Raw genomic sequence first — 24,832 nt, forward strand, 5'->3', positions numbered from 1 at the left:
TTTCTGCTCTGCTGTCTCTGGCAATCCTTGTTCTTTCCTGCCTCAAGGGGAGAGTGCACCTCGATGTGACAGGAGGCTGTGGCTCTCTGCTATTTACAGGCAGAGCCAACACACAGACCAGAGTCCAGGAGAGCAGCCACTGCAGAAGCACAGACATGCCTCTGCTCCCACCTCTGGCAGACGAGGAGCAGGAAGTTAAAGGGATCCACTGAACTGCAGCAACTTCAAAGGGTTCATTCCAACTTCAAGGAGCCGAGGATCAAATGCTGGTCATGCTGTCAGGACCAGTTGCTCTCTAATGTATCAGGGGTGAAGTACAAGTGCTGGCTTTTTGCGACTGTACTCCGGAGCAGTGCACTTGAAATGCGAGGTGACTTCCTGCCATCTCCTGTTGACGGGTTAGTGTCACATCCTGGTGCTGCAGGGTGCTGGCATTAATGTTTGTGCACCACTTTGAAGCTGTGAGCAGCTGCCTACGCAGCAAAGTATTTTATTAAACTGCCTGGATAGCCAGAGGACAGGAAAGCAGGAGACATTCAACTGCACCTTCCTCCTGCATTGGTGCTGCATCAGCACGACCAATATCAACCTGCTTCTCCACTTGGTCTGTGTTAAGATGGCTGGGAAGGCTCACCCAGCTGCACTGCCACTGCTCCTGACAGCAGGGAGTGAAGGGATGGACAGATAGAGACCAAGTGTCCCAGGGGAGCATGGGGGACACAGGATGAGCTACCTGCCTGGGGATAGCTGGAGGGAGGACATGTATTTGAATGCATCAAGCTTGACAAGGGAAAACACATGGCAATTCCCAAGCTGTAGCAGATGCCTGGGAGTCCTGTTGGCTGGGTTTTTGTGCCTGAGCACGAGGTATTGTCTTGTCTGGCACTGAGCTCACAGTAGGAGAGACTCCCATAGCAAAGTTTGGGCTCTAACCATCTTGCTCCTGCGCAGTACTTGAATCTGCTTCTCTCTGATTCAAGTTCCCATACCCTTCTGCACAGCAGTAGAGAGCCTCCCTCCCCTGTTTTCTTTTGGTCTGTCTGCAAACAATGCGGTAAGCTCCACAGGGAAACAGAATGGAGAACAAGAAAAAACAAGAATAAGAGTAGTTCTATCCCCAAGGCCCCTTTCCTACAATTACAGGTCAGAAAATGAAATCTGTGTTCTGTAGCAGTGCTAGATACAGTCAAGTGAAAAAGCACATGCACACACGTGCACACACAGAGACGTGGGGACAGACCATGTTCCTGAAGGGTGTGAGCTGACAGCCACATGCTCAGAGGCCAGAAAGAAGTCAGACACGTGGCCTGACTGGAGAGTCACACAAGGTGAGCAGAGGTATGTCGAGAACACATCCAACAGTCAGCACCCAGTGGTGCAAGTGGTGCAGCGCTCACATACACAGTTCCTGGCACGCCATGGCTGATTTCACCCTCATTCACCCCAAAGTCAACTTTCAGCATCCAGCTTTGTTACACAGTACTCTCTGCTAGCTGCCAGGCATATGTGGATGGCAGCTTTCCACGTGCAAATTCTTTTCTGAGCTTTCTAACCCTCTCAGTCTTCGTTTCCATGAAGATCGGGAGATCCTCCCTCACCCCACTGTGAAACGGTGCATTACCCACAGCTGCCCTGAGCAGGCACCCAGGAGCATCACCAAGCAACTACTGCTGTAACTGAGCCCTCCCTGGCCTGTCCCCCTCCACCTCACATCCCCGTCCCTCCCAGTCTATCCCTGCAGAGCTCTCAGTGCAAAGCCACTGCTGCTCCCTGGAAGTGAGAGGCTCCACGGGCGCCTGCAGCCCCACTGGCACCTGGCACCAGAACACACATTTCAAGGAAATTTTCCACACGTTGAGGATGTTTTCTGAACACCAGATTTCCAGCCCAACTGCTCGTGACTCAGGCCAGTTGGCAGAGCCAGAAGGCTGCTTTGTGCCCTAGGTAATAACAATTTAACAAGGTAACAATCTCTTTAGCCGCAAATTAAATGGAAATGGGAAATGTCCTGTGCAGATAAGCTGCTGCCTGGATTATGTCCCCTGCCCAAATATAAACTCCTCTGATCTTTGATCCTATGCACACATGCACGCACACACAGCCAGGCTGTGGCTCTGCACCTCGCAAGCCTCACCTCATTTATCATCCTTCACCACTGTCCTCCTGCCACTCCTATAGTCTGGCCTGTGTCAGGCACCGCTGCAGACACCCTGCTGTCAGCAGCAAGGACATGCAAGCATCACCCAAGCCACCTTCCCTGATGCTCCCTTGCACTCACAAACCCATCACCCGTCAGTGATGTACCTGTCACCTGCGAGACGGCTGCGCTGGCTTGTGCACAGGCTGCCACTCACCTGCCACCTGCCTGTCCCACGGGACACTCACACACTCGGCCACACATGCAGCACTTACCACCTTTACCTGCACTGTCCCACCTCCTCCATCCCAGCCACGGCCACAGGCCCCCCCCCCCAGGCCACGCGTGTCCCTTGCAGGTGACCCCACGCCCAGGGCAGGGAGGGGGATGACGCGAGGTTGGGATGATGCGTTACCGGACAGGGTGGTTCGCTGTGTCCGGGTCGAGGGCAGTGACCACCCCCACGACAGAGCCAACGCTTGCGTCCTCCTGCACCTCCATCAGGTTGGAGGGGGGCCGGAACTCGGGGGGCTCGTCGACATCCAACACTGAGACCCTCACGATGGTCTGGTCCCGAAAGGTGCCCAGGTCCACGAACCGCGGGTCCACGAACTTGTTGAGGGCCTCCACCACAACAGTGTGCACTTTTTTTGACTCGTAGTCAAGAGGCTGACACAAGGGAAGAAGGTAAGCCACGGCCAGCCCGAGGAGCCCCTCTGCTGCCCCTTCCTTCACCAGAGACGTCAGGGCAGCACTAGAGCCCCTAAAGCCACCCGCTCCCAAGCAGGTGTCTCTGCAGGAGCCTGGGGGCTTCTGCTTCGCCCTCCTGCCAGCACCACCCACATTGAGGGGGCAGAAGGAAGGAGAAGCCCCCAGCCCACTCCCCCAGGGCCCCCAACAGGGTGCCCAGGCTGTGGGCAGCCGGGATTCACTGGGAAGACAGCAGAGCGTGCACTGCACATGAGAGAGTTCTGATCATTAATCACTCCTCTCTCATTTTTACAGGGTAAGTGAGCTGCATACTCTGGCCTTGGAGAACAATCATTCTTTTCTGCCTGCACCAACTATTTGCTTGATTGTTTTTGCCACCAAAAGCAGATACAGTCAAAGTGCTGTTGGTCAGGTATGGGAATTAGGTGGGCATTTTTCTCCCCTAACAGATGCTATCAATAACAGCTGTAAGCACTCGTCTCTGTAGCTCTACCCATGGTGCCCCCTCCACACAGCTCTCTGCTTCACTGCCACCCCCGAGCCACCCTGGGGGACTCCAGCAGGCACTGTGTGCTGTTTCTTTTTAGTGTCTCCTGCCAGACACTGCCCTGCATTTTGCCATCCAGGCAGAGCAGAGACAGTCTCTCCCTGCATCAGCAGGCACAAAAATGCAACTGCTACTGCCAGAGCAGCACTCAGAGGAGCATTTGTTTCAGCTCAAACGCAACTGCAGCAGTCCCCAACGGAAAGGGCCCTCCCAGGGACCTGTGCCATCCCTACCCAACCAGCCCTCCTCATCTCTCACCTTCTGTACCGTGATGACAGCCTCTTGGGTATTGCTGTCTGTGGTGACTTTGAACATCTCCACCCCTTCCTCATCCTTCACTTGATATGTCATGTCCGTGTTCTCCCCGACATCGGAGTCCTCAGCCTTCACCCTGCCGATGGCAGTGCCCACGGGGGCCGTTTCAACAATGCTGAACTGGTACATCTCTGGAGGAGAAAAAGGTACCAGGGTCACTGCTTCTGCCTGTGAACCCCCCCAGTCTGATAGGACCCTTTGCAAACCTCCCTGAGGCACCCTTAGGCTCTGAGGGCTGCACAAACTCCACCATGTCTATAGTCCCTGAATGCCCCAGCAGGAGAAAAAACACATACCCCAGCCAAAAACAAGGGCTGAGGGAAGATAATTGGGGAGTACTGATGTGCCAGGTGCTGGGTGAAGTAAAGGCTGATTTCTTCACACAGAGACTGCCTTGCAATCAGTGCTCTCTGATTCCTTGCAAGGATTCCTTTACCACTTCTGATTTCTAGGAGACACAGCCAAAGAGGTGAGCCTCTTCCAGCTGCAGCCCCTTCCCTGGCCTGGCAGGCAGGAGCTGCCAGGCTGCACAGTTGGTGTGCACTGCACAGCCCACTCCTCACAGCAGGACCACCCCCAGGAGGGTCCCAAATCACACACAAGTTCAAGCCATAGGCCACCAGCAGCAATTCAGAAAACAGAGCTGTGTGTCACCAGGCTGCCGTCCATGAGCAGTGTCACTGTGCCTTGCACTGGGGCAGAGTGTGCCAAGCTCTGACGCAGGAGCCAGGAGGGGCCAAGCCAGCAGCTCCAGCTCCCAGGAGAGAGCAGCACAGCAGACCTGGCTGCCTTCTCCCTGTTGCTCAGAGAGGCCTCAGGAAAAGGCCAGCTCTGCTGGTGCTCTCCCACCACAAAGCCCTGCTTGCTCCCAGACCATCACCAGAGTCTTGCCTGGGGCCCTGGACAAGTTCAGTCAATGCAGCTGCCCCTCCATCGTGCTGCCAGGCAGGGACACGTTCAGACCCAGGCCAGGAGCTGTGCTTGCCTCAGTGCTGCTGCCATGCCAGCCTGGTGTGGCTCAGCCTGCAGCTTCCATCCCACCATCCACCAGGAACCAGAACACGGGTTCACCCCCACCACTGCTGGGACGTACTCTGGGGGAAGCGTGGGGGGTTGTCGTTGACGTCAGTGACCACGATGGTGACTGTGGTGGATCCCGACAGGCCGCCCAGCTGTCCTGCCATGTCTGTTGCTCGGATCACCACCTCGTAGCGGTCCTGTGTCTCACGGTCCAGGTCAGCCACGGCCGTCCGGATCACACCTGGGAACCAGCAGGACACAGCGTGAGCACAGGCAGGTCACAGAGATCTGACGAGTCACAGAGGCTGGAAGGGGCCGCCGGAGATTACCTTGGGCAAGCTGCAGCCCTGAGCAGGATCAGCTGGATCTCCCAGCCCCTTCACATAGGGCAGATGCTCCAGTACTTCACCAGCGTTCATGGCCCTTCCCTGGACTCACTCTGGTATGCCCATAGAATCATATTTGGCAGTCCAGAGCCAGACATAGCACTTGTGTCTCACCAGTGTCAAGCAGAAGGGACAGTCACCCTCCTTGACTGCTGGGGACACTCTCCCCAACACAGCCCTGGTGCTGCTGGTCACAGTGTCTGCTGGGCCCCTTCACAGAGGTCACATAAGCAGAAGCCAACTAAGGGAAAAAAAGGGCTTTGGAGAGGAGAACAAGCCTGGGGGTTGTCAGCCAGGCAGAAACATCCCCCAAATCCCCCTGAAGCCCTGGAATAGCCACAGGCCCAACCTGCTCCCAGCAAGTCTCCGCATGAAGCATAAAAGAGTTCCAACTGCTGCTCCTCCCGTGGGCTGCTGGCAGCTCCCACAGCGTTAAACCCTGGCACAGAGGAGGCTTGTGCTTCTCTCCAGGGAGGCCGGGAGCTGGATGGAAGATCTGTGGGGGCCAGAGGATTGGTGGGAGCTGGAGTCACAGGAGCAAGAGGACTCATCCTCGCCCTCACCCAAGTGCGGGGGCTGTGCTGGGGCCAGCCTCAAGGTCTGCACACAAGGGCTCTGTAAAAGCCCAGGCTGAGTCACGAAACCCCTCTGGCACAGCTCTGCAGCAGCCCACGTATCCTGATGTGCTGAGCAGGAGCCAGGCTTCCTGCAGCACCCCTAGCAAATAATGGGTGTCCTCTATCTCACAGGGGCCATGGCCCGAGCACGCCTGGGGGGGCTCTGTGTGTTTGCAGAATGATGGGGACAGTGCACTTCCAAAAGTCTATCTGCAAAAACTCCTGGCTTTCAAGTGTCCCTCTAAGGAGACCAAAGGTGACAATACACATGCTCTGTGTCAGAGAATGCACTGGAGCTTAAAAAAAAATGTATGGTGTGGCAGTACTTCTTATGAAGTCTCTTAAAAAATAGTGTTTATAGGTCCCCAGTATTCATCTGGACTTGGGGGAACTGACCAAGACTAAAACATAAAGGAACATAAAACAAGAAACAAAGAGCAATAAAAGCCCAAAAACCATGTGAATGGCAAAAGTTACCACTTCCTGTGTCACCCAGGAGGGTTTCATTTACATGGAAACAAAGTAGAGAAGAAACATTTTGCGAATGAAAGAAACAAACGACTCTGCCCTGAGGTGGCACCAGGGGCACACAGGAGTGCCTACAGGGATACAAGGTCATTAGCACAACATTCCAGTCCCACTGTACCAGCAACATCCCAGAACAGCAAGGAATCAGCTTAAAATCCCCTCCAGCTCAGTTTTTTCGTGTTCCCACAGATTTAGATATTGGTTTATGTTTTTGTGATTCCTCTCTCTTCCAGCCTTTTCCGTTTAACTACCAGCTTTACCTCCTCCTGCTGTGAACTGCAAGATCCATCCCTGCTTTGTTCCACCAGTAATCCTGCCCGGTGCTAAGGAGGATGGTGGAAGGGGCAGCTGGAACAGGTCTCCAGTGAGTGGTCGGACCCAAAGGGAACAAGGAGCTCCTCCCTTGAGGAGCAAAGAGCAGAGAACCATCCAGTTGCTCTGAGCACCTTCCAAGCCATGTGCTGACGTGCAGCAAAGCAAGCAGTGGCAGAGCACTGCAGCCCCAAGTCACCTGGCTCCTGGGAAGCCCTCAGCACAACCTGAGCACAGCAGAGGGGACAACTGGGTGCAAGTGGGCTGCAAGGAGCCAAGATGTGGCTTCAGGGACAGACCCTGAGGCTTCCAGGTATCAGCCCTCCCCAGCCAGCCGGGTGCCAGTTTCCCTGTTCAGGCGTACAGCGTGACCTTGTGCACCTCCTGACAAGGGCTCACATCACAGAGTCACTGCTGCAGTGGCCCAAAGGCAGTCAGAAATGCCACTGAGCTGGGAGGATGAAATTCCTCCCCCTTGCTCTTTACATGACATTACAGGTGCAGCAGGAGCAGGCAACACGGTTCAGGAGACATTTATTGCTCCTGTCCTTTCTGAAACTAGCAATTATTGCAATGATTATCATTGTTAGCATTTATTATAAAAGACAAAACCACCATTTAAGATCCTTGCCGTTCCTCAGCTCTCATGGAGAGGCACAATTTCACTCAGCTTCCTTTGTCCTTCTGTCACTTCAAGTTCTGTAATTACCTGGACTCCTCTGCCTTCAGCCCCACGGAGCAGGGAGTGGGCATTTACCCTGTGATGGGGCCTGGGGTCTGCTCTGCCCCCCTCGTTCCTCCTGGCTCTGCTCAGAGGAAGCCACTTGACAAGGAGTCCCACCCCACCTCACACAGAAGGGGACACAGGAAAGGGTGGGAAGAACACTTCTCCAGGCACTTGTCCCAGCAAGGATGGAACCCTCCCATCTGGGCAGCAGCATCAGCCCTGCACAAGCACTGAGGGCTCAGGGACCAGCCCCAGCTGCTTGTGCTGACAGGCCTCTCCTGCCACTCCACTGTGAATACAAAACCTTATTTCTGGGCAAGCACTATCTCATTGAAATTTAAGCAATTCTGTTAATTAACGGGGTCTGAAGCATTTTATAATGAAAATGATTCATGTCAGCACAATAGTGATGAATTGGGATGAGAGGGAAAAAAGCTCATGCATTCACCAAGGCTGTAATGACTTAACTGAGCTGCTCGTAATGATATAGCTCATAATACGCCATGCAAGATGGGAGGAAAGTGCTCAAGCACTTCCCAGAACACCTCCAAGGTCACTCGTCCCAATGGGGAGCAAGTCCAGGCTGTTTGGCACGTGCAGAGCAGGGCAAATGGCCCCAGCCAGCTCTGGTTCTTCCAGCAGCACAAGGCAGACAAAATCCCTGCCTTTGGTAGCGGTGCAGACTGATCAGAAACTCCCTCTCCAAGGTTCCCCCATCCATCCTGGAAAAGCAGGGGTCTGCTGCAGATGAAATGCTCTGTGCCCCAGCAGGATTGTCACTGGGAGGCTGTTCCTAAATTCCATGGGCCACACCAGGCCACCACCCCAAGAGTCAGGCTGGTTTTGCCTTCTAGGCCAAGGTACCACTTACTATCTGCTGGTGGCTGTGACAAATCAGGGTCTCCACATATGCTCCACATCAGTTCCTTGAATGTGGCACTATGGGTACTGCCTTAAACACCCACCAGCACCAAACCTGCATGATCCCACCTTCCAGAGCCAGGACAGCCTCTGCTCCCAAAACCCGATCCCCAGGGGCTCTGCAAAGCAGTTGCCAGGGATGGTGACAGACCTGTCCTCAGGGCACAGAGGGCAGGGGCAGGCACCTTTGCACTCAGAGCACGAAAAAGTCATTGCTATCATCTCCCAAGATTCACCTTCTTTCCAGTCAGAAACTCTGACAAACCTTGTACTTCCCAGGCTCTGCTAACAGAGCAAGAACAACCTCCAGCTCCGACTCTTCTCCCCAGTTCTTGTCAGCATCTGTTAGAGCTGACTAGTGAAGATGTGTGGTGGCATACCCTCTGGTACAAGGCACATGTGGCATTCCAGCATGATCCAGATTAATCAGGATAATTACCAGGCAAGGGGACACTTACAGAATCACATAAATACCATCGAATCTGCTCCAACAGCAGACACTCTTTGGGTAATAAAAACAAAGCAGGACAAAGCACTCAGCAGGTAACTGCCTTCCAGGAATCCCATCATTATGGGCTTTGCTCTGCTCTCAGGTACTTCTAGGTCAGATGTCCACATCCTTGGAGACCATTTGGACAAAGGACCTTCCAGCTGAGGGCAGGAGGAGCAACAAGCCAGAAAGTCATGGAGTAACAAACATGGATCTATCCTCAGGTGGTTCCTGGTCCAACTACAGCTCAAAGCAGGCAGATGAGATTACCCAGGGCCACGAACAGTCCGGTTTTTAGTATCTCCAGGGATGAAAATGCCACCTTCGTGGTGACAAGCCTTGTCATCCTGCCATTTGTGTCTTTTTACTGTGCGTGCCTGAGAAGAATCTGGGTCTGCCTTCTCCCCCTCCTATTTAGCTGGATAAAACAGACTCATTCCTCCCAGCAGCTTGGTCAGTTAGAGCAAAGCCATCTCTGCCTCAGGCCAGGAGTGGCAAGACACCTGCCAACAGACTGCAGATTCCTCACCTGTGCCCTCACTTACCTGCAGGGACACAGAAATATCAATATATCTGCCAAGACACAAGTGCTGCTGGAAGCACACATCCTGGAGGAGGTCAGCCCATGCAGAAGGGGTCTTAGCCCCAAGAACCAGCACTTCATCTGCCCTCCATGCACAGCCCCCACTCCTGTCCTTTAGCTCAGCACAATTTGGGAGGCAGAAACTACGGGGGGTCTGCGTGAGGCGCTGGGCACAAGGCTCAGGAGCTTCATGGCTCTTCAGCAAATAAGGTGCAGGGCTGAGATCCAGAAATGGAAACATTTATGGCTTCATGAGCATAGCCAAGCTGACCAAAGTTACCTGGAAGGGTGCAGAATCACTGGGGCTGAGGGATGCTGCAGCTGGAGATCCCTAACACAGTACCCTTCATATCAGGTGGCCAAGTTGTATTCAAACCAGTGTGCCCTGTAGCTTCTAGGGCAGCACTTACAGAGACAGAGCTACTGCCTCTTCTCAGAGAGGAGCACTTAACAAGGGCTTGTTCCAGGCTGGAATCAGCCTTGCCTGTGCCAGTGCAGAGGGAGGCAGCCACAGTGAGCTCCAACAGACAGGCCAGCTCACTCATCCTTCCTTTGTCCCTTCTTTTAGCAGCTAAATCCCTCATCATTTAACATTAATTCCCTTGGCACATTAGTAGATACACTCTAATTTCCTCAAGATGACCAAACATACGATGTGGTCTCAAACCACCTGAATTCCTGCACCAGTCTCTGAAAAGGACTGTTAATGTTCAGTCTTGCTACTAAGAGCAATCCCCTTAAATAAATGTGATTTCTCTGCAGACTCTCATGCCCCACACTGAGAGTCCCTCATGTCTATGCACAGCTCTGGTGGATAAAGGATGGGGATGGGGCACAGACCTGCACAACCCCCTGGGCTCACAGGAAAACACACACATACTGGTATACCTGTGTTTCCAGTCACAGGGGACCATTTTTAACAAACTGGCAAGAACAGCAGAGGAACACGTTCTGCCTCCCACCACCACATCACAGAGACCCAAAAGCTCACCTGCCCAGCTCAGCTGCTGCATGCTCCCAGTCAGAGCAGCTCTCCCAGTTCAGCCTGACTGTCCCAGGGCAGGGCTGTGGTCAGCCTGCAAAGGGCAAGGCTGATAGGGAAGAAACAACTACTGACTGCACACAAATAACCATCAGCTTCATCCCAGCAGGCTGGTATCTCGAGTTTGCTCTCCCCAGCACAAAAATCTTAAGCCCTTACCAGCTCAGTTTTCAATCAGGACACAGGCTCTAGAACTTAGGAGCTGTCTTAAGTCATCACAAATGCCAGATTGCATTTCAACTACCGTCTGAGTCCTTCTGCTTTTTCCCCGCATTCAGCAGAATGACAAGTTTTAAGAATAACCTCTTCCTTCCAGTAAAAAGCCAGGTTCCCATGCACTCTCCTGAACTGACAATCCCTTGATTTTAAGGAAGGCACTGAATATCAGGAGGCCTGTGGTGTTATGTGCTGTGACTGTTCTGTAACAGCAAATATCCCTGCAAAGGGATGAACAAGACTACTGGAAACAGGGACACCAGGTTGTGTCCCTCCCTGGGTGTTGAGTATTTTCAGGTTCCCTCCCAAGCCTGTGGGCAGGGATCACAGGCAGGGATCACAGGCACACTGCCCAGGGATGAGAAAGGGCACTGCAAAGGATGTGGGAACAGACATGAGCAGGCAGGCACAGCTGCCTGCCAAAGGAGAGATTTGCCCCTATAAAGGTGAATAATCTGCAGAGGTGCAGAGAGTGCAGGGTGATATAAAGCAACATGAAAACACTGCCTACAGATTTAAATGCACAGATTTCTCCTCTCATGTAAATGCACTGGGAGCCACACACTCACATGTCCATCTCTGCATCTTAAAAGCATCAGCTTGAAAGATCTTGGTGAGGATGAGATTCCTGGAGCTGGCACAGGAGCTGGCACTAAACCTCCTGCCCCATGTCCCTCTGGGCAGAGCTGGGTTTGTGGCCCAGCAGTGTTGAGGGGGCTCTGCCATCAGATTAGTGCTCTGACTGAGAGCCAACACCCACCAGAGTGGCAGAAGTGGCTGTTTCCCAATGGAAGCAGTGGGGAAGAGGTGTGTGCTTGTTCTGTGAGGGCACAGACTCCTCCAGCAGAGCAGGGCAGACACAGCCTGGGCACTGCAGCTCGTCTGCTGCAAGGAGCAAAGATCAGCTGCACCCCATCTGCAGACTGACAACGAATGAGGAAGGCAGCACAAAGCTTACAAAGGACTAACGCCTGCAGGCTCTTGCAAGAAGCCACTGGAATATTCTTACAGCTGACACAGAAAGTCTTGCCTTCACAGTCTGTGTGCACAAAGCTCCTCACTAACATACCAAAAAAGCCAGCTAGAACTTCAACACGCACAGGGGAAGTTCTTGAACCTGGTTTGGGGTACACAGCACAAGTTTCAGTCTCTGAAACTTAATTCTCAAGGCATGAGAGTGGCTGGTGTATACAAAAGAAAGAAAAGCTCATGTGCATCAACTGTGCTTTCTCTTCACCATCATTCACCACTGGAATTTTCCTACAGCACAAATGCCATGGTGCTGCACCCGCTATTCCAGCGGAGCCATTTAGTCACTCATCTATCTCCAAAAAGACACCTGAGGCACTCTGGGCATTCAGGGCTTACTGAATGGCAGGACTTGGCACAGCATGTTATCCAGACGGTTTGGGTCTGCCTGTGAAATGTCCATTGAATATGAAATCCCAGCTGAACACTACAGCTGGTAACATCCAAGAACAGGAGACAAACTAAGCTACACATGGTCCACATCCTGTGCTCAAGTGTGCAAACCACTCTTGTTCGTGCCACACCTGTGCTATGAAGGAGGGTATGAAAAGAGCTGCTTGCAAAGACAAGGAGGGAAGAAAAAAGCCAAGCTGGAAGGAGTCAGGGGCTGAGGTGGTGTGCAAGGGAGCAGATGCAAGGAAAGGCAGAGAAGGAGGTCAAAACCAAATACAGAAAACAAATTGTTCTTCATTACCATATATTATAAGAAATGTAACATGCCAGGGTTTTATGGTTCTTTTTATGGCCATTAATAACAATGGTGGCTCTGAGAGTTATGCTGCTGCTATGGTTAATTAAATCTTATGCTCAGGGCAGGAGTGGGGCCACCCCAGGCAATCAGAGCTGGATTCCCACGTGCAGCATAAAAAACCCCTATTCTAACACAGAGTGGGAGCAGGACAGGATGTGCTCGGGTGGACATGAAGAAATGTCCACCTGGGCCGGCAGTGACAGAGGGGCACGAGGCCACAGGACAGGCTGCAGCCACAACCTGAGAGGCCAACAGGCAGAGCTGCACCTCGTGTTCCCACAGCCCTGGCAGGGCAGCTGCCACAGGCCATTTGCAGCTCAGACATCATCAGAGTCAGCCCCAACGCCCACGTTAGCGGCCAGATATTCTGGGAACAGACAGGCTCAAGAGGGGCTGAGGACTCTTCTGCAGACTGTCAGCAGTTTCACTGCTATGAATTACAAGCAAATAGAACAGTAAATCAACCCCCCAGTGTACGAAACAGCCAGCTTGAGAATTAAGACACAAAAAGTCAAGGAATCAAGAAGCTTGGATTCCCAGAGTGACATTAATTCTCACCACAGTCCCACAGGGCACATTTTAGTTTATGCCTTAATACAGAGCATTAATGTGGCAGGAAGCTGAGCCTCTACACGTTCTGGCTTGTGCAGTTTGCTCCCAGTGGTCCCTCTCCATTCCAGCAGCCAGACTTTCACTCACACAAAGCTGTCTCAGATTAACAGGATCTCACGTGCACCTGAATTTTCAGTGTTTAGCCTATTGTTCATAAACACACAGTATAAAACAAAGCAAATCTGGGAGACAAGAGAGCCCAGCTGCAGCAGCTCCAGAACCAGGAGCAAGTACAGCCCCAACATGCTGCTTATGCCCTCTCTGCACTGCACCAGCCTCTGTCCAGACAAAGGCAATTCCCACCACATACCCCAGTACTGCTGGAGGAGCTCCCAAACTCCCAAATCTGAGCCTTCCTCCAACAGCAGCCAGGCTGGTGGCACAGCCAGGGCAGGTGGTACAGCCAGGGCAGTGTCCAGCCTCCCCACAGGCACCAAACCATTGTCAGGAAGTGCACAGTTTAATGAATGCAACGGCTCAGGCACACAGACCTTCCTTACACTCTCCTTAAACCAGAGTCTCCAAATAAATTTCACTCTGACTTACATAAAAATAGTCTTAGAAAATATCTATCAGCACAGACACAGATCAGCCTGACAGAGCCTTGGCACTTTAGCCCAGGGGTTGATCTCAGCCTCTCTCTCATTATGGTTCAGCAATAGGGTGGAAGGGACTTTGCTGTCCAGTTTTCCAACACAAGCTGCAGCTCCCCAGCCTGCTTGTCCTTTGACAATTTTTCATTAAACTGTGGGCACTTTATTGCATGCTTTGTGCCTTAAATATCTCTTATTAGCATTTGAGTGTCTCACCCCTTAGCAAGCTTGTGAGGCTCCCATTAAGGGTAATGAGAGTCACACTCTTGGGAGGCAAGGAGAATATATACCCCAACATCTCCTGGTTATGGTCTACTCTAACCAGTATGTCAGAGCATCATCTGCCAGGGATTTATTACAGAGGCATTTTACAACAGCCCCTATTATAAGTTGTTAAGGAATGGAGCAGCTTCTACTGTTCTTTCATTAAATATTAATGGAACATTTATAAACCAATCCTTAATTTAAAGTGTTACCTTTAATCAAAGCCCTGGTGGTAACGATGCAGCCTTTGGTAAGGTCCCTTTGGTAATATTTAAACCTTCTACAGTGAGATTTTATGTGCCTGTGGGTGCACTCCTCCTTCAGGTACAGAGCTCAGAGGAGCTCTGCCAGTGCAGGGGCAGACCAGGCACTCTGGGCTGGCAGCTCTGGGTCCTGCCTGCTGCAGGCAGGGCATAGAGCTGGGCAGCACTTTGCAGGGCTCCTGGGCTTCCCCTCCAACACCATGGAACCCAACCAGCAACACTCCTGCCATGGGCACCCAGCGTTGGCAACCAGCAGTGAGCACAGACTTGCTTGCTCACAGCCAGTTCAGGATGTGTGGCCAGGGCAGGGTCTCCTGCCCCAGCCCAGCTGGGTGCTGCTCACCTGTTTTGCTGTCCACAGTGAAGTGCTGCTCGCCCTCCAGCACGCTGTAGACCACCCGGGCACTGCTCCCGTACGTGGGGTCGTCAGCATCAGAGGCCATCACCTGCATCACAGAGGTGCCTGCAGCAGGGACAGAGAGGAAAACAAAGTCAGGGAGGAGTTGAGAAGAGCAGCACAAACCTCAGAGCAGGGGCCAACACTTGATTGCTTGCAAATGTCGCGGGAAACAAGAACAGTTGGGTGCAAATGCAGCATCAGTGCCCCACAAAAGCCTGGGATCCAGGACTCCAGACACTGCTGTGAATGCCCCTCTTATGTTGCAGAGTGGCAGGACCCTGGGCCATCTTAGGGCAGGACCTGCTCTCCAGGAGATCACTGGTCTGAATAGCTGGGAGTTTTTCCCCTGCTAGACTTCTATTGGACTATTTGGGAAGGAGCTGGGGATGAGATGTTATACCCACACTTGCCCTTCCTGTCAACACAGAGCAACATGGTCACCTCTAGCCTACAGAGGATCCTCCCAGCTAAGGCCTGACCCATACTGCAGCATCCCTCTGCAGCAGGCAGACCTGCACAGGGACAACAGCCACGGGAGAGGAAAGGCTTTTGCTTGCTCAGAGCCAGACACAGCACCACCTCCTCATGCTCTACACGTAGCAGGGCAGGAGGACTACAAATTGGATAAAAGTCCATCAAATGTCTGCAATTAAGTTATTGATTTTCAGGGCTGCCTCATTAAACTGGGTACTTCACTCCAACTGCCCCTGTGATGCCTTTAATTTGACATCATGTTCAATTTGACAAAAGCAGGACCCAGGGCACAAGGATGGGGGCAGGAGCAAAGGGGCTGAGATCAACAGAGACAACAGAAGGGAGGAAGGAAGAAAAGCCTAATCCTACCTACAGACACCCTGAGGAAGGAGGTGGTATGACCAAAGTGCTGTGAGAACAGGCTACCCAGTTCCACCTCTAGCACCAGATTCAGTGTATCCCTACTCCAGAGGTCAAGCACTGCCACCAGTCAAAGTCAGAAGCATTCTTTGTTGCCACATCTGCATCAGGTGGAAAAGGAGTTGAAGCCATCCAGATGGAGACAGAACTGATGCCTTCCTCTTCCCTTGTCAGGAGACCACAAGCCCAGAGCCTGCAGGCAAGCCAGGGAGCTCCTGCACCAGCCCTGCCTGGGCTTGGGCAGGAGATGAGACAGTGCAGACAGCAGTGCTGCTGTGAGCCGCTGGGATGCACATGCTCCCCCCAGCCCAGTTCACTCCAATCTCCTGGAAAGGGTGTTCACTGAAGAAAATGAGCAGTTACCATGGTTGCTTTTCATTCTCCCTGGCAGCCTCCTCAGAGCTGCAGCTCTGCTGATAACAGGAGAATCCCCCTCATCGGTCTTCAGCAACAAGCTAGTTTGAGTCAACTTATTTATGCTTTGCTGTCTCCAGTAAAGTTATGGTGCATCCCTGCCAGGCACATCCAGATTACACCACGGCAACACTGGCTCTCTGCCTTGCAAACAACTGTTTAAGAAATACTACTGCTGCATTTCCTCCTCCTCTCCCTGCCGTCACACAACTCTTTCAGCAGGTATCAGCCAAGGCAGATCACCCCCTCACCTGCAGAACACCCTGGCAGGTTCCCTTGGGAAGCTTCTGATCAGAAAGGGACCGGAGAAGGGAAATGGTATGAGGTTCTCCAAGCATCCCACTCCCAGCTACAGCAGATAAGCCTCCTAGGGATGCTGGAGGCGCCAAAGTCTGAGAATCACAAAAAGCAGCATCTGCCCCTGACAACAGACAGGGCTCCCCCTCTGCTCAGCCTGGCAGCAATCAGATGGGAGCCCACGCCTGGTGTCCACAGCAGCACCCACTCCTGCACCATCACCACCACAGCAGAGCCTGCTGACCTTGCACAAACATCCCACGCTCCAAGAACCAGTTGTTCTTGCCTAGGAACAGGAGATGCAAACCTCACCCACACAAGCCCACTGGTTATTTGCCTGCACTCGCCCTGTACACAGCACACACCCTGAGTCAGGACTGCGCACATGCAGACAGAGCAGGTGCTCCAAGGACTATACCACAGCCTCCTATTCCAGCCACCTCTGAGCAATCACCCCACAGATGCCAGCACAGGGATCATTAGAGGTGGGCTGTCCACTAAAAGTTTGTGCCAGGCTCTGCATCACACGCTGCTTCTCACAAGGTGCATTCACTCAGCTGGATAATTCACGTCCTAATTCATCCCTGCCAGGCACAGCTGTACTTCCTGTGTTCCAAGATTCACCTGAACTGCAAAACTGCAGCAGTGCCAGGGTCTGAAGAGGGGGCAGGATCTGTGCCCACCCACAGCAGAGTTTGTGTCTCCATTCTAAGCCATGCCCTGGACTGGTCAGGTGAGCTGCTGCTCTCAAGTCTGCCTGTGCCAGCACAGGAGGCTCCTGGCCCACAGCTGCTGGGCACTCCCAAGAACTGGAGCAATAGGGCAGCAGATTCAGTTCCAGGTCTCAGGCATGAGTCCCCAGAGCTTTTTACTCTGGGGCAAGGGGAACCAAGCAGCCTAAGGGACACTGCAGCAAGGCACCTTCACTCAGAGGCAGCAGGATGGGGCACACTGCCCTTGGACAGCAGCCAGAAACCCTGGAGGTGATGAAGGGTCTGCCCTTTCCCACCTGCCCTCACAACATCTTATTAACAAATGAGCAACAGCAGGCAGGTAGGGAACACTGACCCCATTTTGTGCCTTGACTTGTGGTCTGTGAAGGTGTAATGCATCCTGCTCAAGGTCACCTACTGGGTATTAGGACCTATGAGTTCATCTTTCCAGCCTCCTCTCTTAAACCCCACTTACCCCTTTTCCACCCCTCCCTCCCACTCTCCATGTGAAGAGCACTGGTCTTGAATTCCAGCTGACCGTGGTCCCCTCCTTCCCACAGAGACAAGCCTTCCCTGGCTCCCACCATGCTTCAATATTAGTCCCTGCTCTCCAAGCATAGCACTGCCCACAGCAAGTACAGCATGTACAGCTTTTATTTAGTTTTCTGGCATGTGCCTTAGCCATAAATGATACGCTAAATAAAATCGAAACATCCATCATGTGCTGTATCACCCTCTTCCCATAACCAAGAAGCCTGAGCTCGTATCCAGAGAGATAATTAGACATGTAAAATGAGATAAGATGTTGGCTCCTCCCCTGGCCAGCTCACCCCACAGATCCAGAGGATCCCTCTCTGGGATGGACAGGAATCCACAAGTCCTGGGCTCTGCAGGACACCTTTGGAATACCAATGCACACCTCTCCTAGCATCCATCACCACCTTCCCACAGGACCTGGAGCCTCTGGGGCTGTTTTCAGCGACCCTGCATGCAGAAGGCTAATAGCTCCAGCCCATTTGCTATGCCACTCACTCCAAACACATTTAGCCAAAAGAAATGTTGACAGGCAAACTTCAAACACATCCACAAGCAGAGAGGCCCTGCACTGAATCCACAAGCAAGCCACTGGGACCTGTCACTTCCCCAGGGACAGAAGTACAGCTGGGCTCTGGGCCAGCAAAGAGGCAAATGAGCAGCAGGAAAAGCCAACACTTGCTAAAATCGACTCTCCCTCCTCACAGCCATAGACACCCTTCCGTGGTGGAGCCAGGAGTCTCCAGATGCTCTCTAGACCCAGCGCTGGGGTCCAGCCAGCATCTCCAGCTCAGGCAAAGCCCAAGGACACTCTCCAGCTGTGCTGAGAGCCCTTTCTGTGTGGATCTGACCAGCTCCAGGACAGCACTTGGGCATTTCACCTCTGCAGAACATCAGGAACCCTGCAAGGAGTGCTGTGTCATGCAAACCCACGTGCCCTGGGCTGATGCCAGTGTGCAGCACTCCCATCCCAGGGGCCTGGGTGCTGTGGGGCAGGAGGCAGGTGGGATTTTATAAAGAATGCCATTTACAGCTTTTGCTGGCCCCAAAAACCTGCAGCGGCTGAGGCACCCCAGAAACATGCAGGCAGGACATCAGGGAAGAAAATGAACTAGAGAAGCTTAAAAATTACTGGAGCAGAAGTGAGTTTCTTGCAATCTCGTGAACATTCTGACTTGGTAGAAAGCCAGACCCAGAGGAGATTCACTGCACAGCCTTCACACCCCGCAGGACAAGCCCGAGGGCACTAACCTGGCAGGGGTGCAAACACTCAAATGTGCTACTGTGAAATATCTGTTGGGGTGTCCAACCAGAGAAACCCACAGCACAAGACACCCCAGCTCTGGCACCAAGCAGGTAAACGTGGTGCCTTGGGGAGCAAATGAAAGCATTTCATGAAGGGGCTCATCTTCCCTGAGGGGCTGTGCACATGCAGACTGGATGAGGAGCTCAGAGGGACAGGGCAGAGCATCCAGTGTCTGCCCCACGACTCAGAGCAGATGGGGAAGGACTTATCTCACTAAGGACCAAGAGACAGTGCAAGCCCCAGCTCCCAGACACTTGCTGTCCCAGCAGATTCCAGATGCACACAACTGTTTTAAGCACTTTCTATCAAGGGGGGGGAAAAAAAAAATCAGACTGCCTGCAAGTGTTCTGGCTCTATGGTAAACAAAGTGTTTTTCTCTGCTTCCAGCCTGGAGATTAAACAATTTCTTTTCACAATAATCACTTCTGCATTCAGCCAGCTTTGTGCTAGAGTCAGGGCTTGACCCCAAGTTTCTGTCTGTACAGCCAAATCGTCTCTAATCTGGACATGGTGCTACACAGAGAAATGAGAGCAAAATACACCAAGGGAAGAGAGATGTTCTGATGAAAGGATGTGCATTTCCTGGCATGCCCCTCACTCCAGGCTCTGCATGCTCCCCAAACAGCCCAGAAGTGAGCTCTGGGCTTCAACACCCACCCTGTGCAACCAACAGAGCTGTCTTGCAGGAGGCACCGTGTGCTGGATTTGGGCTCACGCCTGAGTGCAGCAGACAGCTGTTAAGCAGACCCCAGGGAGCTCAGGAAAGGAGCCCAAAATACAGCTAATTTTAGCATCTCCTGTAACAAGGTGAAGCTCCTGCAGTTCCAAGGCTGTTGGCTGGGTCCCATCCTACTTTCTGCAGCTGTAGGTCTGGATTCTGCTCAACTCATACGTTTTAGATTGATCCACACTGGGGTATCCACAGAGGCTGAGCCTCAGGTGCCAGCACAGAGCAGTCTGGAAGCTCTTGGCCAGCAAACCTGAGGTGACAGGGCAGCAGTGGAGGTGTAAACAGGGTTTGCAGCTCAAGCCCCCTCCTGCAGACAGACTGCTCCCCAGCAGCAGGCATGGGGGGAGTCAGCAAAAATGCTCCCAGGCAGCACCACTGGCCCCTGCCTTCCTCAGCCTGAGTGACCCCAGTGCATTCCCTCCAGCCCTGCTCCCCTGGGGGGCTGAGCAGGGACCTGTCCACCCCACCACAGCCCTGGCTGTCTTCCCTGCCAGCCCCAGGTCCAACTGCCTCCTCTGCATCCCAACAGCATCCCACACTGGCTCTGGGCCCTGCTACTGCAGCCACTCCTCCTGGTGCCCCAGGCCAGAAAAGGTTTCTAGAGAAAAACCAATTGCAGCCTGTTTTTGCAGCTGGTCCTGCCATGCCAAGGGAGCCCAAGCAAAGCTGTTGGGTCAGCTTCCATTCTGGATGTGCTTCTTCCACCCGAAGGAGCTCAGTGTGTAGAAAACACTGACTTCTCCAGCCTGGCTCATGGGCTGGGGTTGTCTCCAGGCACCACCTCTGCCCTTTACAAATCCCAAACTCTGGTCTTACCTTCCCAACCATCCTGCATCTGCCACTTTTGGTCCACCAGTAACAGCAATCCCTTTTCTTTTCCCTTTGCAGAGTTTAACAGTGAGTCTGGACAAGTTCAGGACAGAAAACAACCACAACTGAAGAAGTTCCCAAGCTGAAACCAGATGCTGGCTGGGAGAGTATCAAGAGGAGCATCACACATTCTGTGTGTGCTGTTCCTCCTCCCTAAGTGTGCACTCTGACCACTGTCAAGGCAAGATCCTGGAACAAAGAGGCCTTTAGTCCACCCTGACTTAGTCTCAAGCAGCAGATATGCTGTCTACCAAAACACACTGTACTGGCCCCAGCACAGAGCAAGGGGCAGCTGTGCCCCCTGTTACTCCCAGTTACTCTGAGAGTTTGTGCAGTTCTCTCATTTGTTATTCCCTCTTAGACACTAGGAAATCAAATGACTTTCCCTCCCAATTAGTACTCCTTCATTATGCAAATAATGTCCTTTGATCTGCTCCTGCTGTCACAGAGCGGATCTGACTGTATTTGGTTTATTCCTCTTCATGCCCCAGGAAGGCACCCACCTCTGGGAGTGAGGACTCTGCTTCTGGCAGGGAACGGAGAGTGCGTCTGAGAGCAGCCTGGAGTGGGAACAAAAACCACCCAAGCACAAACCCCAGCGAGGTCTGGGAATGCAGGAGCATGAGAGGAGAAAGAAGAGGTCACCCTTCACTTTTCAGGCTGGGCTGCAGAGCAAAGGCTGTCAGAGTAGCAAGACAGGGAATGAGAAGCTCTTTACAAACAAGCTGGAGAGCAGCCCTGCTCCTGGGGTGTCCCTTTCCCCAGCAGAGCACAGCTGAACCCAAATGGAGCTGAGAGCAGGTATGTTTTCCTGCGGGTCCCCAGGCTTTGATGTTGATACACTAATAGCAAACCCAAGCTCTCCAGCCCTCCTACCTCTGCTTGGCCAGCACCAAGCTGGGATCACCTCCATCCACACTCAGGAAGGCACCAGGGCACACTCCCCATTTACTCTTGTGAAAATACCCCACAGGTCTAGGGAAGATGATCTGCCCAGCGTAGAGTTATCGCTACCAATGCCAACCACAACAAAGCCAGGATCACAGCTGCACCCAGACTTGATGCCACAAAAGGAGCACTCCCACACAAGAAGGGCCTGGCAGGGCATTTCCCATAAGAACACCCTGAACTTCACCTCCCCAGCCCAGGCAGCTTCCCATGTCCTGCATCCTCAGCACCTTCCTACAGCATCTGGAGCTGAACTTCACACCCCAGGTCCATGACCGGCCCCATCTCCCTCCCAGCTGCTGAACCTCAGAGGGTTGAGCAGAAAAGCTCTGTGTCAGGTTTGCCTGTTTATGCTTTCACAGGATGTGTCCATCTTGTCCTTCATGCTGCCTGTTCCTGGGTAAGCCGAGGGATAAGCGGGAGGGAGCTGGGGACTTGCAGCAGCAGCAGCAGCAGCATGTGGGTACCCTCCGGCTCTGCACTCACACTGTGCAGCAGCACCACGTGAGGGTGATGTGTGAGGCTCTCCCTGGGCCATCTCCAGGGGGAGGCTGCTCCGGAGGAGCCCATGTGCTCCCCAGGATGGCCAGGCTGCACAAGGCTTTGAGGCTGTCACAGGCAGACAGCCCGGAAAGCAGAACAGGCTCTTGGCTTCAGCTCCCCTCTCCAAGCACACAGCTTGGAAGCACAGCCCACGCCGTTCACAGCACTTCTCTTTACTTTTAACTTCCGAGTATTTTAATTTGCAGGAATCGCCTCCTTTCATGTTGTGAAACCGTGTTTCTTTCTCCCTCTGATCTCCAATTTCGCATAGAAACTGTCTCCTTTGATATGTCTTGTTCACATCAGTCTGATCAGGCGGCTCCATAATTGTTAGTGATTTTCAAAGAACTGGGATCCTTGTCTAATGCTCAGAGTTGAGAATTCCTTGCTTTTTAAAATGTTGTTCAAGCAAATTAGATTAATTTAATTTCTTTATTCTCTTTGGGAACTGGATGCCTCCTGCTTTGGTGCCCACATGCTGTCTTTCATTTCTCCAGGAGCACATGGCTGCAGTTCAAGGGGTCATTCTGTGTGCAGGTAACGGGAAGAGGAAGGAGAGCTTGGGATGCCTCAGGAGAGCTTGTTCTCCATACATCAACAGAATCCAGGCAGCAGCAGCTCCTCTGGTGCAGGCAATTCCTGTACATCTGTACCTGCTGGAGGCCACGCACCAGCTTTACAATATGCTGCATATTAACCACGGAGAGACAGAGCTCTGTCCTGAGGCAGTGCGGACCCGAGCACCATCCCCTGAGCTCTGCTTCCAGGAGGTCTCTGCAGCCAGACCTTCCTGCAGCAGCACAACAGGATCTGGCAGCTCACCTGACCTGACCTGTCAAGCCCTGGTGCAGCTCAGCTGCCCCGGGGTTCCCACCACAGTCCTGGCACCATTCCTGTCTCCTGTGCCAACTCATTCCTTTCTGACACTGTTGGGGACCCGCCTTATCTTCGATGTTAGTTTTTCACAGGCTGTCTTCTACTTGGATGCAGCCTTTGGGAACAGTGATTTAGAGCTCCTGCCGACACACACAGCCTGCTACGAGCTCAGGCTTGTCAGTGGGGGTATCAGAGAGCCTGGCATGGACTGGGAACAGCATGGGCACTGCAGCACCAGCCACTCTCCTGGACTCCAGCTGTGCTCAGCAGCATGGGAATCCAGCACCAAGCCAGCACAGGAGCAAGGCCAGAAGCACTGCAGCTCACACATCACCTCCCTGCACCCCTCCTGACACCTGGGTGAGCACAAAAGTGACTGTCCTGCTCGGCCATCCTGGGGGGATGGACTCCTGCAGCCCCATGATACACACCCCAGCCTGGCCCTCAGTGCTTCAGTGAGGCTGATCACCTAAAAGGGGCCTGGTGCCAAGGGGATGGGCAGCTAATGGTAACAGAGGGGAGCCACACTTCTGTTACAGGGACATGAATTCCTCAATCTCAGCCAACAAATCCTGGCCCATCAGAGGAGGGATGGATCCAGCTGAGAGGGGTCTGGCACTGCTGCATGGGGACACATAAGGGATGACGGCTGGGCAGCACAGCACACAGAGGATGGCCTGAGGAGGGGAAAAAGCACCACACAGGCTAATCTGAACCACAGGTAGACATGAGCTCCTTGGCATGCAAGGGCTTAGTCCAACCTCCCAGCATTTAGGAGCGAGGGGGCTGTGCAAAGCCAGAGTCAGTGCACAGCGGGCAGCTGGCACCGCCACGACCCGTCCCCAGAGCACGGCTTAGGGCTGAGACTGAGCGCTCAGACACAGGCTGGCAATCAGCTCAGAGGATTTATCCACTTGTTTTTCTTAAGCCACCTTATTTATTTTTTTCCCTTTTGGCTCCCTAGCACCGGAATCCCCGGGATTTGCAGGTGGTTTCACGGGGTACAGAAGGCTCGAGGTTTTTTTGACAGGAGAGAGGTGGAGGTTTCCCAACCCATGTCCTCCCACCCGGGAGACCTACCGATGGGGGAGAGCTCAGCCACGCTGCCGATGTAGGGCCCCTCCAGGAAGCGTGGCTCGCTGTCGTTGATGTCCTGCACCTTGATGATGAACTCTGACTCGGGCTCCAGCAGCTGATCCGTCTGCCGGTCGCGGGCCTGAGCCCTCAGCGTGTAGAAGGTTTTCTGCTCCCGGTCCAGGCGCTCGGTGGCGTGGATGTCACCTGTGATCTCGTCGATGAGGAAGATGGTCCCTGCGCCCTCCCCGGAGATGGTGTACTTGATGGAGCCATCTCCCTCATCCGAGTCCGAGTGGATCTGCCAGAGAAAGAGGGAGAGGGTGGGAGCAGGCTGGGGCCATGCTTGTGCCCAGCTCCAGCCAAGACTGCAAGGGCCTGGAACCCCTGCACAAGGTACTCAAAGTGCCCAGGTGATTCCCCTCTCTCCCACTGGGAGAGTGGCAGAGAGCACCACCAGACAACTCCTGTGCATGAAGGAAGACCCAATAAACTGGAACTTCTGTCTTGCCTACTCTGCTCTGCAGAGCAGAAATCCTGCCAGTGCCCACCCACACCACACACCAAGGGACAAACCCCACCAACAAGGGCTTAGGAGATGAGGGAAAAGCAAAGGACAACTCAACTGCACTCCAAAGAAAGAGATTTCCCTATGGCCAAGGACCCAGGACTCTGGTAGTGTGGGATCACCTCTCCCAAGCTGCACAGGTACCTCATCATCAGCATTCACCCCCCCTTACACATCCAGCTGCCCAAAATCCATCCCCATCTGCCCCTCTGCCCCAGCCACAGCCACCCTCCATAATCTGGGCAGGCAACTCCCTGCCTAAGAGCTCACACACTCACTACACTCCTGGGCTGGGTTTACATGGCAAGGTAACAGGGGCTCACAACATCCCAACATCACACCCAGAGCCCCACCTGGGCAAAACCTGCAGAGGGTGTGACGCATCAGGCTCATATTTGTTCAGGACTAAAACCAGACCCTGCCAAAGATGCTTTTGCAGCCAGTCTCTGCTTCATTTTCTAATTAAGACAGTGTTTGAAATAAGGAACAGAAAGGGTAAACAGCAGTTCCCCATGGACCAGGAGCTGACTGGAATCCAGGCCAGACGTCCAGAGATAATTTTATTGGTGGCATTAAACTGAGTTATGAGGTTTTTACAATC

The 24,832-nt window shown here is 53.1% G+C and overlaps 1 protein-coding gene across 3 annotated transcripts in view; it reads right to left on the reverse strand.

Annotated features, from left to right (window-relative positions):
• The window catches only part of CDH22 (cadherin 22), a 77,158-nt gene that overhangs the window by 24,367 nt on the left and 27,959 nt on the right, over positions 1–24,832 (reverse strand). For 2 of the 3 annotated variants that reach the window (XM_027646110.1, XM_027646111.1), the window contains exons 3-7: positions 23,670–23,964; positions 14,408–14,527; positions 4,804–4,971; positions 3,654–3,841; positions 2,553–2,806 (exon numbers count right to left, since the gene is read on the reverse strand). In XM_027646110.1, coding sequence (XP_027501911.1) covers positions 2,553–2,806; positions 3,654–3,841; positions 4,804–4,971; positions 14,408–14,527; positions 23,670–23,964 — 1,025 coding nt within the window. Of the gene's footprint in view, positions 1–2,552; positions 2,807–3,653; positions 3,842–4,803; positions 4,972–14,407; positions 14,528–20,168; positions 20,323–23,669; positions 23,965–24,832 lie in introns of those variants that run through there. The other variant, XM_027646112.1, reaches the window with a different exon arrangement.

Source organism: Corapipo altera, unplaced genomic scaffold, assembly GCF_003945725.1.
Source record: "Corapipo altera isolate COAL_440 unplaced genomic scaffold, ASM394572v1 64, whole genome shotgun sequence".
NCBI classification, from domain to species: Eukaryota; Metazoa; Chordata; class Aves; order Passeriformes; family Pipridae; genus Corapipo; species Corapipo altera.